Below are 15,826 nucleotides of genomic sequence, written 5' to 3'. Positions count from 1 at the left end.
GTGTGTGTGTGTGTGTGTGTGTGTGTGTGTGTGTGTCCCTTTGTGTATGTGAAGATTTTTGAAAGACAGAATTTCTGAGAAGTCTAGAAAGTGGTAGTTGAAGGAGAGGTAGAATTTGAGTATACGTTGCCTGAATGAGAGGAGGCAGGAAATAGTAGACTATCCCTTTTTGTTTTGTGTTTTGTTTTTTGTTTCCTTTCTGCACTGCCAATGGTGAATCCTTGGGAGGTGGAGTATATTTATTGAGGGAAGGGGACCTGCCATCATTTAAAGGTAAAAATTTCCAATGAATTGGGCAAGTACTCAACCTGAAGAATTTTCAAAGACTAGTCCGGGAAAAATGTCAAGTGCCTTTAGTTCACCCATTGAGTTTTACTAACAAGAAGAGCCAGCCTGGGATCGAGATGCCCCAAAAGTTGAAGCCAAATATTCTCAAATGAGAGAAAGGCTTCTTAAGATTTCATCCTTTCATAGTACTAATCAGTTACTGTTGTTTTACTTTTTAGATTAGAGCTTCTGGGGATGCAAAAATAAAGAAGGAGAAGGAAAATGGCTTCTCAAGGTAAGACTCCTTTGCTCTGTTGGCTTCTCTTTCTCTGTGGATGTCCAGCAGGCCAGCTGCCCACTTTGCAGTGTTGTCTGAGCTTCCCTAAACCTAAAACATCTGGCTACCTTGATGGTTCCATGGAAGTCAGCAGTGAGAGGACTTGGTCTAAACCAACTCGAACATTTCTGGAGTACTTCAATGATATTGACCAGCACATTTTCCAGGAGGTTATTTTGAATGGGGAAAGTCGGCAGGAAGAGATTTTTTAAATTGGAATAAAATATACATACCATAAAATTCCCCTTTCAAAGTGTACATTTTTTAATATATATTCACAAGGTTGTGCAGCCTCACCACTGTCTGATTCTAGAACAGTTTCATCACCCTACAAAGAAACTCCATACCCGTTAGCATTCACTTTGCATTCTCTGCTCCCCTCAGCCTGTCAACCACTACTAATCTACAGTCTGTCTTTATGGATTTGCCTATTGGCAGGAAGAGATTTTAACTTAGATTTAAGTTTTTTGAGAGGTCGTTTAGGAGGCTGTGCATTAGATTTTAAACCTACACACACATGCAGCTCACCATGGGTTCGTTCACATGTGGACTAGATAATCTTATAGATGTTACTTTACCTGAATTTCAGATGGAGTTCTTGAGCTGGATTTGATTTTCAAATCAGTAGTAATTCCAGACTTTCCTGAAAAATCCCCTACTTGTAATTTCTCCTTAGTAATATTCTGAGGCTCACACATAGAAGATTATTTGATCTACATTTTAGGGATGGGTACAGATTTGAGTAGAAATATATTACTTCTTTTCTGTAATGAGAGGAAAATAATGCACAATCTAGAGGTCACTTTTCCTATGCTGTTTTTGCCGTATGAGTTTGTTTTCTTCATCAGCCTTACCCTCCCCAAAATAAGCCTTTAAGATCCCCACTAGTTTTAAATACTATGTTTATGATTATATATTCTCATTAACACTGAATGACAGAATGGATTTATTAGGAGTTGCTGGAAGTGTTTGCATTATTGACTTGGGCAAAGTGTTTTGAGAAATTTGCTTCCTTGAAACTTTGAATTTTTAATTTCATTTGAGAAGAATTTTAGAAATTATGCCACCTACCCTGAGTGCTTTAGACAAGGAGAAGCAGATGCCCTCTTCCGCCATGTTTTGTAACTGTTTTAAGAACTGGAGAATAATAAAATCCAAGAAGCATTACAGCTGTAAGCTACCCTAAGGATTCTGATTCTTAGATAAAGTGACTGGCATAGGGTACCTAATCTCTGTTCAAGAGACTGCCTATAGGACTTTTACTAAACTAAGATATGAATAGACTCTGGACTTGGTGTGTAACCCTGAATTAGGAGATTAGGAACACACCCTCAGGCAGTGGTCTCTGTATTCACTTTGCTGGACAGCTTGCTAGCTCACGTGTGTGTCTTTGTAGGGATTCCGGATGCTTCACTGGAATGCAGTTTTCTGGTGCATTGTTTTAGGACTTGCTTCCTTCAGGCCTAGTAACCCTTCCCACATGTTTTTAACTTCACCCGTGACAATAATAGGCTCTAGCATTTACTTAGCCATTTGGTAAATGGAAGAGAAGCCTTTCTAGAAGCTTTTGGAGATTTTTTACTTGGGTGGGGACACGTCAGTGATTTCAGAGTTGGAGGGGCATGGGAAGAAACAGCTGTAGAAATTGCCCGTTGGGGAGTGTGCTAAATAAGGAAGGAAAGCTAATCTCTTTAAACACTCAGTTCTATCATAAGTAAGGGGGTCCAGTATGCTTGTTTTGAGTGATGAGAAGAGGGGCTTGCCTACTCGTGAAACCCCATGAATATACTGAATTTTCTTTGCTGCTGAGTTTGTCTGCCTGTCCTTTGGACCCCTTCAGAAATGGCAACTTTGTGTAGGGAGGCAGGCCATTCCCTGTATTAAGTGAGTTAATTCTATAAGGAACTGGAAGCTGTGAGCAGTGAGATTCTGAAGAGATGTACCAAGCCAGGGTACATCCTGAGGCTGTGGTGATTGCTGGTTCTGATGGGTTTATTTTTATTTTTTTCCTGTTCCTTCCCCTTTTTGGTTCAAGATAATTGTCTAACGGAGTATTGTTTTTTTATATTCAGAAAGTAAACCTTAGCAAAAAATAGTGGTGAGACATTCTCTGTGTATAAAGTGAGTAAACCTAAGTAGGAAGTTGAACAATGATAGATGTGGATTAGAATGACTTTAGTTTGTTCCGGGCCTCTCATCCAATATGCACCCGTCTTTAGTCCTGGTTATTTTTTTTTTCATGTAATTGGATATACAAGTACATTGTTGCCAGATTTTTAGAAACTTAAGTTAACAAGTTTGGGAATCAAATTTTCACTCTTTTATTATAAAGACTGTATTTTAGCTTTTGAGGTAATTAGAATAATTGGTTCAGATCATTTGTGGGATCAGATATACAATAGAGCCCTCTTGTAAGACAAGGAAACAATTTAGATTTATTCCTGTTGTGGCTTAGTTATGCTGTGAAAAGTAGCTAAGATGTAGTGAGACACATTGACTTGGTTAAATAGTCCTGAGCCTAAATCCTGACATTTCCCCTTTATCTGTAAAATAGGTACAGTATTATCTAGTTCACAGGGTTGTAGTGAAAATTAAGTGAGGAAAAAGTACTCATGGAAAACCTGTATAATATGTACAAACGTATGTTGTTATCCTTCTGTTAGCTTCTTAGTGGGATGATTTATCCTTACTTCATATTTAATGCAATATTGATACTCTCCTGCTCCCTACTGACTAAAGGTCTTTTCTCTTTAGTCCACCACGAATTAAAGATGAACCTGAAGATGATGGCTATTTTGCTCCTCCTAAAGAGGATATAAAGCCATTGAAGAGACCTCGAGATGAAGATGAGTGAGTATTTCTTATTATTTGACTTTTAAGACAGGAGTTGTTTAAAGAGTGAATATGATATATGTGTCTGCAGTACACAGAAAAACTACATTAATTGATTTTTATTCATTTGTAGTTGGTGATGAATGCTGGGTGACTGGTTTCTCTTTAAATAATGAGAAGTGAGGCTTGCTAAGCAAATAAGTAGTGTACCTGAGACTTAAATGGAGAATATATATCTACATTTTTAAAAAATATGTATTTTCCTGATGAAAAAGATAATACATATTTATTGTATAAGTTTCAAATGCTGCAGAATTCATGAAGAACATTAAAATTATTTGAGTTACTTTAAGGTTATCATAGCTTACCACGAAGTTTTTACTTCTAAAGCAATTTCTCCAACAAACTATGCCTGTCAGCACATTCTAAGTGAAATTTCAGTGTATAGGAGTAATAAAATTATTCTCACTCAAAACAGTTATTTAAGGCACACATGTACCTCTTTCCAGATTCAATCAGTGAGGTTAATTCTTTTCATTATTTTCAGTCTTGTATAGCTTATTCTCCAGGAATCTACAAAGAATTTATGGTAGAAGGTGGGTGGAAAGGGAGGAGGGAAATAAACAGTGAACTTACATTTCCCTTCGCAGCCATTATTGTATAGCGGCAATTGTTTGCTATGCGTTTGGTTCCCAGACTTCCATCTCATAGTGGTGCCTATTTCTGTGTATATCCCTCCATTCCGTATCCTTTCCAGGCCTTGCTTTAATATAAATTTGTTTATTTTGTTCTATATAAGGTTATAACTGTTGGTCCTTGATCTAGTTTTTGTGCCATTTACTTTCTCCACTCCTGTTACCCTTGACTGTAGAATGTTCAGCCAAGAATAACAAAGCCACTCCTGCCTTGGAGGCTTCTAAGAATTTGAAAGTCCTCATCCTGTGGGTGAGAACTTCTGAGTCACCATTGTGTTAACTGCATATTCATGTCTCCCTTTCTAGTGCTGATTATAAACCTAAGAAAATTAAAACAGAAGATGTCAAGAAGGAGAAGAAACGAAAACTAGAGGAAGAAGAGGTTAGTAAAGAGACATAGGCCCATTGGGGCTTGAATTTGGAAGTGAGGGTTTTCGTTAAAACAATTTTTGAAGGCAAATAGGTTTTAGGTATGTATTGGTCTGTTGTATTGGTAACACTGGAGAAACCTCTTACACGAAAGTAATAGCTGTGGCACGGTTAGTTTTAAGCTCTCTCCAAGCTCCCAAAGTTAAGTGCCTTGAGTTAACCACAACCAGCAGTGACTCCACTGTCTTAGCCTTCCTGAGTGTCTACTGATAGCTGTGTTGCCAACTGAGAAGATGTTTCTGGAGAGACTGCCATCTTCATACATACAGAGGAAGTGTTAACAAGAAAACCACGTTTTGGCTTGCGATGCTGAAGAATTTCCCTTAAGAATGTTCCTTAAAACCAAAACCAAACCCGTTGCTGTCGAGTTGATTCCAACTCATAGCCACCCTAGAGGACAGAGTAGAACTGCCCTGTAGGGTTTCCAAGGAGTGCCTGGTGGATTTGAACTGCTGACCTTTTGGTTACCAGCTGAGCTCTTAACCACTGCACGACTTTTATTGTAACAATGCTTGCTCATCACTCACGTTGGGTAACCATCCCTATTTAAAAGTTCTTTATTGTGTCTCTTTTGGACATAGGATAATATCCAAACTGTTGACCACAACTCCTCCCGATCTGGTCGCTGTGCTCCTGTGTTCATCTTGTGCCTCTTTAGCTCATCTTGTTCCAGCCACACTAGCCTCCTTTGTTTCTTTTCCATACCACCCTCTTTCGTGCTTTAGAGCTTTATGTGGTACATGCTGTTCCCTCTGTCTAAAACACGCACACTCTTTCCCCTTTTCTTCTTTCTTCTCCTGGCTTATGACCTTTCTTAAAATTTCGGTTAAAGTACTTTTCTAAGGGTTCTACCCAATTCTTGTGGTAGGTTTAAAGTAAAAGAATATGGTTCTTCCTTTTAACACTTTCTGTTTCTTATACTGAAGAGTTATTAATTAGCACGTTATTAAAGAAAAAGGTATCAGAAATGTATGCACTCTCCTAAGAGAAGAAGGGGTTTAGTGATTACTTAGCCTTTATGTTGCATTTGAGGTTTGCCACTGTCTTCAGTCATCTAGTGCCGCTCTAACAGAAATATCACAAGTGGATGGCTTTAACAAGAGAAGTTTATTCTCTCATAGTCCAGTAGGCTACAAGTCCAAATTCAGTGCATGGCTTCAGGAGAATGGTTTTTCTCTCTCTGTCAGCTCTGGAGGAAGGTCTTGGTGATGCATCAGTCTTCCTCTGGTCTGGGAGCTTCTCTGCGCAGGAACCTCAGGTCCAAAGGACTCGCTCTGCTCCTGGCACTGCTTTCTTGGTGGTATGAGGTTCCCATGTGTCTCTGCTTGCTTCTCCGTTTTATATCTCAGAAGAGATTGCATTAAGATACCAATCTTGTCAACCTCATCAATATAACCTCATCACAGTGATAGAATTTACAACACATAAGTAAATCACATCAGATTACACAGTCATACAACACTAGGAATCATGACCCAGCCAAGCTGACAGATATTTTTGGGGGACACAACTCAATCCATGACACTCCACCCTTTGGCCCCCCAAAATTCACGTCCTTGCAACACACAAAATATACTCATCATATCACAGCAAAAGTCTTCACTCCAAGTCCAAAATCCAAAAATTCCTCTTTATCTGTGAAATCTAGAATACAAGTTATCTGCTTCCAAAGGTACAATGGCAGAATAGGCACAAGCTAGACATTTCTATTACAAATGGGAGAAGTTGCAGGGAAAGAAAGCGTAACAGGCACCAAGCAGGTCGGCAAAACACATTACAGTAGCCCTCAAGGCTTTGAAAATAATCTTCTGTTCTCTGAAATAATTTATACAGTAGCCTTGCCCTCCAGACTCCAGGTATTGGCCACGGTCTCCGGATTCTGAGTGGAGGCCCCTCGGCCTTGGGCTTCAGCTCTGCCTTCCAGGCCCACTGGCTTTAGGCGCACCATTCTCCTAGTCCATCGGAGTGACAACTCCACCCTTAGAAACACCAGGGGCCATGGCTCTGCCCTTTGAAACCCCAGAGGTCTCGGCCATACCTTTTGAGACTGAGGCAGCTCAGCTTCTTGTGTTCCTTGTCTCTTCAGCTTCTGCTTTCTGTGGCCTCTTGGCCCTCGGGCCTCACTCCTGCATCTGCCTTGCTGCGGCAAGAGTTCCAAAGCTCTGTAGCTCCACCAATTAAGTGCCTGGAGGCACCCCACTCCGCCAGGAAGCCTCCTGCACACAGGCACTCAGCTCTTTCGCTCCGTGGGTCCGCTCCAGCGCTGTCTCGCGCTGGTCTCCTGGTTCTGCTGCTGCTGGTTCTGTTACTTCTGCTTCTCTGCTGCCACAGGTTCTCTGCTGCTACTGGTCCTCTGCCACTGCCACTCCTCTATCTATTCACAGTTTCAAAACCGCTTTCACATTTTAGGTATCTGTTAGAGCAGCACCCCACTCTTTCGGTACCAAATTCTGTCTCGGTCATCTAGTGCTGCTCTAACAGAAATACCAGAAGTGGATGGCTTTAACAAGAGAAGTTTATTCTCTCATAGTCCAGTAGGCTACAAGTCCAGATTGAGGGCATCAGCTCCGGGAGAATGCTTTCTCTCTCTGTCAGACACTAACCTTGTCAACCTCATCAGTATAACCTCATCACAGTGATAGAATGTACAGCACATAAGGAGATCACATCAGATTACACAATCATACAATACTGGGAATCATGACCCAGCCAAGCTGACAGATATTTTTGGGGGACACACCTCAATCCATGACAGCCACTGACTTAGGCAAAATTGGTTCACAAATGTAAAGTCAAGGGTTTGAAATACCAGCAGTAAAGATAATGATAATAAGGGGCAGTAAGTCTTAGAGAGTAATCTGTCGTAGTAGTAATGCAGATAATATTTACAATTAAATGTAATAGGTGCTTACTGTGTGCTGCGCACTGTTCTACATGTTTAATGTATATCATTTAATCCTTACAACAACCCCAAGAGAAAAATATCACTATTATTATCGCCATTTTACAGATGTAGAAGCTGAGGTATAGATAAGTTAAATCTTTTGTCCACGGTCACACAGCTACTAAGTAGTAAAGCTAGGATTTGAGCCCACACAGTTTGCTTCCAGAGCTATCACACTATGTTATCATGCCTGCTGTGGAACTTTGCTGATCGTCTAACTCCACAAGGAGGGAGAAAAAAGATCTTTAAGGAAATCATACTAAGGATTTTAATGAACAGGTGAGCCATATAGAGATAATCAGGTCCTGGATTTAGAGAATTGTAATTTCTCTGACAACCAGTCTCTTCTTGGCAGAAATTCAAGTTAATGAGAGCTAACTCAAGGAATTGAGAGTGAAATGTTGAGCAGTGATTTTGGTAGCCAGTCACTTCTCTGTTATGTAGATAATCAGTACAGTCTAGTCAATGAAGAAATGTAAAATTTTACTTCTCCATGCTTTCTATATTACCTTTATGTTTTATATTACATTTATGCAAAATAATAGCTTATCTCCAAGTTTAGAAGAGGTTAGTAATAACTGTTAAACCATTTGGAAAAAAAGAATGATTGACTTCATTTTTTATTGTTCTGTTTAGCAACTCTCCCCTTTCAGGAAAGAAAATGCAGACTGAAAGACTTTGTGAATTAATACACAGTCTTACTGTGGCAGGGACCCCAGATGACAGGATCAGTCATTAAACCTCATTCACTGGCTATGTTTTTTTTTTGTTTGTTTATTTGTTTCTGGGAATTGTTCTGAAGTCTCTTGGTGGCTAAATATCCCATTTTGAAGCTTGGAAACATAAAATGTAGCCAGTAGTTTCCTGATGGGACCATCTGCATGCCTGTTCAGAAGCTGTTAAGACAGTGTCTTCGCTAAAATACATTTCCCTTTCCTGTGGTGTGTTGCAGCCTAAATAGTAAACATCTGAATTAATGTGATCCTCTAGTACTTTCTCCATATATTTTTATGTCTGCTTAACAATACATGTGGTATTATAGGCTTTCACCTTCCTCCTGTCTCTCAAAGATCATTTGCTTATAGACCAACTTTATACCTATCTTGTTTGCCATCCCACTGTGTAGTCCTAGACTTGTTTATCTATTCCAGTCATTCTCATGAGTCACATTCTTTTATTTTTCCTGTAAGTTTGGGGTCTCATCATGGTGAATATCAGCTATATGACCTTGAGCCGGTGACAAAACCTCTGTTTCAGAGTTTCCTTGACTGTAGCCTGAAGAGGTCAAACCACACTGTCAATAGAGTTCTTTCCAGCTCTGCCATTCTGTAATTGATTTTAAGATGATTCAAAACTCCGTTTCTTTGCTATACAAGACTTGTTGAATTAAATTATCTTGAAAAGTTGGGGCAAAGGAAAATATTCTTCAAAAGAATTTAGATTCTATCAAGTGGGACCCCAACCTGTTGAATGTCATGTATTTGTCTGGGTGTGTATGTGTTGAGATTGATTTCCTGTATTATGGAGTTGCGCTTGTTTATGTTTAATGCTGTTTTACTATGCTACTCTAACCAGGTTATCTAGGATCACAGTTCAAAAAGAAGCCATAAAGAAATACCATCATAGGAATCAGTAGTCATTTTAGAACCTCCCAGGTATTTGCTCACTGCATTGTGACTTTATATATACATACAGGAGTGATGTGATAGAAAGTATCCCCCACTAGAATGAATCAGGAATATCCTTTTCAAATTGAATATTAAGTACCTAATATGAAGCCTCCCACGCTCAGCTAGATGGTATTGGAAGAGATTTAAAGATGAGTTGATTTAAAAATAAGTGAGGAAAAGAAATAAGCAAGGATAGTACACTGGGATTACTCTCTCTAGTAGTGGTTTCCCAAACTCCTCTCATGTTCAAAAATTGTTTCCCAGGCGCTTTCCCCTAAGAACAAGTGATTTTAATCATTTTCTTCAGTAATCACTTGTCAGGGAAGCTTAGGAAATATGCTCTAGAGCAAAGTACTAGTCAGTTTTATTTATCTGCCAAACAATGGAATTGTACGTAAGATCTTCAGTTCTAATACCACACGATTCCAGTTTTTCTTCCTAGCGGCCACCAAAAACTATTTCTAAAAATGTGATTGGTCCTTATTTAAGTACTTTTTCACCGTGTTTCTTTGTAGGATGGTAAATTGAAAAAACCCAAGAATAAAGATAAAGATAAAAAAGTTCCTGAACCAGATAACAAGAAAAAGAAGCCGAAGAAAGAAGAGGAGCAGAAGTGGAAATGGTAACATCTCAGCACTGGGTTCAAATGTCAGCTCTTTTATTCCACAGCCTAATCAAGCAAGAGTATTATTGAGTTATTAAAATTAATAGTCTGATACTTAGAAGGGGAAGAGAAGAGTACTTATGAGAATCTTTCTAGAATAACTCTTATGAAATAAGTTTTCTAGGCCTTGTGAAGTCTTTAAACCTATTGGGTCTCAAAACTAGGTCCCACCGTACTGAACAGAATGGATTATAGAAGTAGATCTATGTATATGGAATTGAGCTTACAAAGAAAGTCACATTTAAAATGGTAAAAAAGATGGATTATTCTGTAAATCATTTTGGGAAAACTGCCTATTTGTTTTTAAAAAAAAACTTCCACAAGAAAACATGGGTGAATATTTTAGTACAGATCTTTTGAAGCAAGACACACAACCAAAGCGATAAGCAAAGGATTTATAAATTACATCAAAATTAAAATTTTCTATCCAAATGGCAAATAGACAAACTGTTTAAAAAAAAAACCTAAGGGAAAATATTTGCAATATAAAGGACTGATAATTCTAATCTGAAAAAAGCTCTTTTAAAACAATTATGAAAAGAACAGCCTAGTAGAAAAGTGAGGAACAGAAAATAAATGGTTAGTAAAACCAAAAAAACCAGACGCTATCAAGTCTGGCATCATAGCGACCCTATAGGGCAGAGTAGAACTGCCCTATAGGGTTTCCAAGGAGTGGCTAGTGGATTTGAACTATTTTTGTTAGCAGCTATAGCTTTTAGTCACTGTACCACCAGGGCTCCAAATGATTAGTAAACATATTAAAATATGGTCATCTTCAAATGTAATCAAATATGGGAAAAAAAGAGATGTCTTTTTGTTTACTGCCTCTCAGACTGGCAAAGATCAATAAGTGAAAATATCTAGGTTGTGGATGTGAGGAAAACAGGTATTCTTCATAGTGGTAGTGAAGATTCAGACATTCTTTATCTTTATGGCGGACAGTTTAGAAGTAACAGGTTACTTTTGAGAAGTGTGTTTAGGTGGGGAACTTTTATTTTCTACTTAATAAACTTGGGTATTTGGAATTTCAAAAAAAGCACATTTTTTTTATACTTATTTTTTCTTGAAAAATGTTTTGTTCTTTTGTACGTAGGGTCACTGTGAGTTGGAACTGACTTGACAGCTCCTAACAACAACTTTTTTTAAAAAAACTTTGTATTATTTAAGTACTGTACCAGTAATAGTGATTTATATTTATGTTGAGAAAATTTAGATGATCCACAGGTTAAAGTCCCTTTTACCTCCTTTTCCCCGATCTCGTTTTCCTTTTCAACCTTGAGGTTATCACTGTTTGTAGTTTTGGTGTGTAGCCTCCCAGACCCTTTTGTATGCATTTACTCTATTGCTTTTATAATTTAGAACATCAATGTCTGAAGAAAGGGGAAAGATCAGTGAGCTGGGGAAGTGGCTGAGAGCAGCACCAGAGGCACCATGGCAGAAATGCTCTTCACAGCCATGGATTGGCATTGTTGGTGTGAACGTACATGGGGTTAAAGGGAAAGTCTAGTCAAGGAAAAACCACAAAGCAAAGGAATCTTGGGCCTTTCCAGAGATCAGAGTCAGAAAACAAAAGATCTGATGTTTTTATTTTTCTGGTTTTTATTTTATTTTTTTCCTTTAAAACTAATCAGAAGTTTTCCATCATCTTTCCTGGAGTTTTATTCATAGAGTATCGAAAGGTTTTTATGACCTTTAACAAAACGCCTTTTTTTTTCTAAAACATAAAATGACTGTGTAAATTAGAGGCTATTATTGGCAGTGGTAAGAATGGTGAGTTGGTAATTCATCAGTCTGTTATATCTCAGGTTTCTGTGGTGGATGCTCAGCAAATGCTTGTTGAACGAATAAATTAATTTTCTTGTCATCAGTAGCTCCTTGCTATCTTTATCGCCCCTCTTCCTTTGGAGCCCTGGCTGTGTTGGGCCCCGAAGCAGATAAACTCTTATCCTGACCCAGCCTGTGTGTGTAGAATTAGGTGCCCTTGAGGGCTTTAGTAGCCTATTTTGCTTCTGTGGGTTGAAATCCTTATCAGTGTTGCCACACATTAATTCTGAGGGACCATGACCTTTGATTTTTAATCTTGTTTTGGTTTAAGGGGAACTGGTTAGTCTTTAACAAAAGATGGTTGGTTTGGGGGTGAGCAGTCTTTGCTACACCTAATGTATGCTTTTGTAATGTCTGATTGTTCAACTTTGCTCATTCTTCCCAAGCACAATGCTTGGTGGTTTTCTGGAAGTGTTTCGAGGTAGAAAATAAGACCGATTGGCCTCTTAACTGATAGCTTGCCCCTCCTGTCTTTATAGGCTGCCTGTTGTGCTCTGAAGTTAGCAGTTCAGCCTCTGTGACTGCCACTGACAGCCTACTCAGAGAATTTAAATGGCAGACACTCTGATTTTTATTATTTCTATTGCTATCCCATAAAAATAATTTATACACTTTACAAGCTTGGCAGATGTGCAGATGTTTTGCTTCCCTCCAAAGTCTGCAGACACATCCATCTTGCAAATAAATAAATACTTATTCTGATCCTTATTTCCCTCTCTTCGGTAATTGTGGAATGAGAAAATGGTCCAGGCCCCTCTGGGCTTCTTTGTTTTATCACATTTTCCCCATAGAAACAATGTTGTAGGTAGTGGTAGTACACACAGGCTCATCCATAAAAACCTGTTTCGCTTAAACCAAAACCAAACCTGTTGCCATTAAGTCAATTCCGACTCATAGCAACCCTATAGGAAGAGTAGAACTGCCCCATAGGGTTTCCAAGGAGCTGGTGGATTCAAACTGCTGACCTTTTTGGTTAGCAGCCAGGCTCTTAACCGCTGTACCATCAGGGCTCCAGATGCCCCTATTTGTAACTGTTACCCATTGTAGGTACATAGGGTTTGAGCACTGCTTTGGGTTAAGTATACCTTTGTCAGGGCTGACCTGTTGAAACATAAGCCCCATCTCAATTCTAAACAGTTGATTCTTCACGAAGGCTTAGAAACTTGGGAGTTTATGGCCAGGTGTTAGGTGTGATTTTAAAAATGGAGTTTTGAGTCTCTTAGCAGAAGGTAACATGCTGTAAGGAGTTAGGATTATAATGTTATAAGGAATTAGTGTTTAAAGACCAGGATTCATGAATACAGTCAGTGATAGTGGTAAGTTTATGGAATATGGGTTATTGACATTCTCCTCAAACGAGAGAAACTGATTCCAAAGATTAGCTTCCAGAAAGCTGTAGTATGTGACCTTTATTTCTGAATTAAAAAAAAATTAGATATGCTTTTTACAGTATACCATGAGGTGCTTGTTAACTTTGAGGGAACTTGATTTCAGACAGTGGTGTTTATTCTCCTGTCTTATTTCTAGCACTTTTCCACCTTCTGCCTTTGAAGCAAATTTATTGTAAAATTGATACCTAACTTGAATTCATAAGTCAAGCCTGCATAGAGAAGTCATTTTGATGTCTAAGGGCATGTTTTTTCTTTATTTCATTCATTTATCTTATTGTGTTAAATATATCTAACAAAAGTTTGCCATTTTAAACATTTTTGAGGGTGCAGTTCAGTGCAACATTATATGTTTTCATTCGTACAGAAATAACCGTTGATCCAATGACATCAGCCTATATTGGAGGATGTGTTCATTCTATCTTCCTGTTAAAACTGGAGTTTAGTGTTGAGTGATTCACTGAGTTTCTTAATATGTTTAAATAGTAAAGTTTCTGTGGGTCAAGACAAGCATGTTGAAAGAGGAGGAATTATAGAAACACTTAATGGAGTCTTAAGTTAAAAACACTGGAGTTGAGGAGAATGGATCCAAGTTCCAGAGTAAGGGAAAGCATGACATTTTGGATCCCCTCAAGTTAGTGACTGCTCTGCATAGGTGCATCGCAAGTGCTTTAACATCCATATATACATACGTACATATTTTCTCTGATTTGGAGAAAATCTTGTTGTTTCTCTCTTTCCTTTAAATGTCTTTTCATATTTATTATTAGTACCTTTGCAAAGGGGAGCAAAAGCTTATTTTGAGTTTTTGGTAAGATGAGATGAAAGAACTCTGGGGGTTGGGTGGATTCCTGTGTCTGGACCTTTCTTTGCCAACAACTAGTCGGCAGATCCTGCCTGATTTTCTGTCTGTAAAGTGGTAAGTTGGTTATCAAGGATCTTTAAATCTTGACTTTGCTTTTATAGTAACGTTATTGTTTACAGTTTGATACATGTAATTTTTATTTGATATTTCTGAAGTTTTAAAAAAAAATTGGCGTTAGAAGATGATAGGAAGGTAGTAGAATATGCATAATTGGCCTTCAGAAAGATTCTGTAGAACTGTAGGGCTTTTTGTTTTAAGGTAGAAATAGTGAAGATTAAAATCTGCAAAATTTTTAAATATTCTATCTGTAAGACAACTAGCTGACTCTTAAAAAAACAAAATTTGAGTGTGGGGAGAGGTCTATTCCAGAGAACAAGAGACTTTTGAGACGTATAAACCAGTTGCAGTGTGTGATTCTTAATTGGATCCTGGTCTATAAAATATGTTTTGGATATAATTGGGAATTTTTTAATATGGACTGGGTATTAGAATGATCCTGGGGAATTCTTAATTTTGTCATTTGTGATAGTAGTATTATAGTTATGTGGGAGAATTTTTTATAGAGATACTTGATAAAATACCTAGAGGTGAGGTATATCTGTAATTTACTTTGAAGTGGTTCAGAAAATTAGGAAATTTGGCAAAGTATTAACAATTATTATATATAGGTGGTAGGTATATGTTCATTGTATTATTCTTTGTTTCCCTCTATTTGAAAATTTTCAAAATAAAACATATTTTAAAAAGTAATTTACACTCAGCATCTATCTATTTAGATTCATTTATCAGTGTCTGCTAGATATCTCTGTAACCCATTATGGCTATCTCTGATTACCCAAAACTACCATAAACTCACTGTGCTCCAGCTGAACTTTATTTTCCAGCCTTCCTGTTCTGTTGTGCACTTTCTCATAGGGTTGTTTTCCCCTGTTCCTTCACTTGGCATCTCAACTCCCAGGAGGCATGAATATCAATAGCATAAATAACACCTCTGTCATGTATACCATTGTGGTAAAACATAACTCCATTTCCATATCCCCCACTTTGCCGAGCACCTTAAGTGACACTTTCATCCAGTGTCGTTTTTAAATATATAATTTTATTTTTTTGTTGTTGAGAATATACACAGCAAAAAAAACCCATTGCCATCAAGTTGATTCAGACTTATAGCAAACCCATAGCAAAACATATACCAATTCAACAGTTTTCTACACGTACCATTTAGTGACGTTGGTTACATTCTTCAAGTTGTGTAAACTTTCTCACCCTCCTTTTCTGAGTTGTTCTTCCCCCATTGACATGAATTACTGCCCTTTACGAAGTGGTTAAGAGCTATGACTTAACAAAAAAGGGTTGGCAATTTGAATCTGCAGCTGCTCCTTGGAACCCGTATGGGGCAATTCTCCTCTGTCCTATAGGGTCGCTATGAGTCGGAATCACTGGACGACAACAGGTAAGGGTCCTACTTAATCTTTTGATTTGCTGTTATCAGTTTCATCCCACATTGAGAATAACATCCCATATGTTATCCAGTATCTTTTAACTGAACCTTTGAAATGTAGTTCCCACTATTCAGCTGATTATTCCATGTTGTTTGTGATAGTTGACTTTTTAAAGCAAAGGATACCACCTGGTTAACCTCTGGCAGTTATTTTGATCCGGTCCTTGAGTATGGGGCCCACAGTCATTCCAGAGCACCAGTCAGTTGAGCAGATAATTTTGTCATTTAATAGGTTGTAATCTCAGTATTAGGCAAGGTGTTCACTAAATCAGGTTGTGCCTTTTCTTTTAAAGGTGGGAAGAAGAGCGATATCCTGAAGGCATCAAGTGGAAATTCCTAGAGCATAAAGGTCCTGTATTTGCTCCACCATATGAACCTCTTCCAGAGAGTGTCAACTTTTGCTATGATGG

The 15,826-nt window shown here is 38.2% G+C and overlaps 1 protein-coding gene across 2 annotated transcripts in view; it reads left to right on the top strand.

Moving 5' to 3' along the window:
- Positions 1-15,826, top strand: part of TOP1 (DNA topoisomerase I) — a 91,035-nt gene that overhangs the window by 41,678 nt on the left and 33,531 nt on the right. For both annotated transcript variants that reach the window (XM_004370344.2, XM_023724665.1), the window contains 5 exons: positions 507-562; positions 3,359-3,454; positions 4,438-4,513; positions 9,690-9,796; positions 15,710-15,825. In XM_004370344.2, the coding sequence (XP_004370401.1) occupies positions 507-562; positions 3,359-3,454; positions 4,438-4,513; positions 9,690-9,796; positions 15,710-15,825 (451 nt within the window). The remainder of the gene's footprint in view (positions 1-506; positions 563-3,358; positions 3,455-4,437; positions 4,514-9,689; positions 9,797-15,709; position 15,826) is intronic.

Source organism: Trichechus manatus, unplaced genomic scaffold, assembly GCF_000243295.1.
Source record: "Trichechus manatus latirostris isolate Lorelei unplaced genomic scaffold, TriManLat1.0 scaffold00008, whole genome shotgun sequence".
NCBI classification, from domain to species: Eukaryota; Metazoa; Chordata; class Mammalia; order Sirenia; family Trichechidae; genus Trichechus; species Trichechus manatus.
Note: the sequence above shows the minus strand (reverse complement) of the source record. Positions and strands in the feature narration are given on the sequence as shown.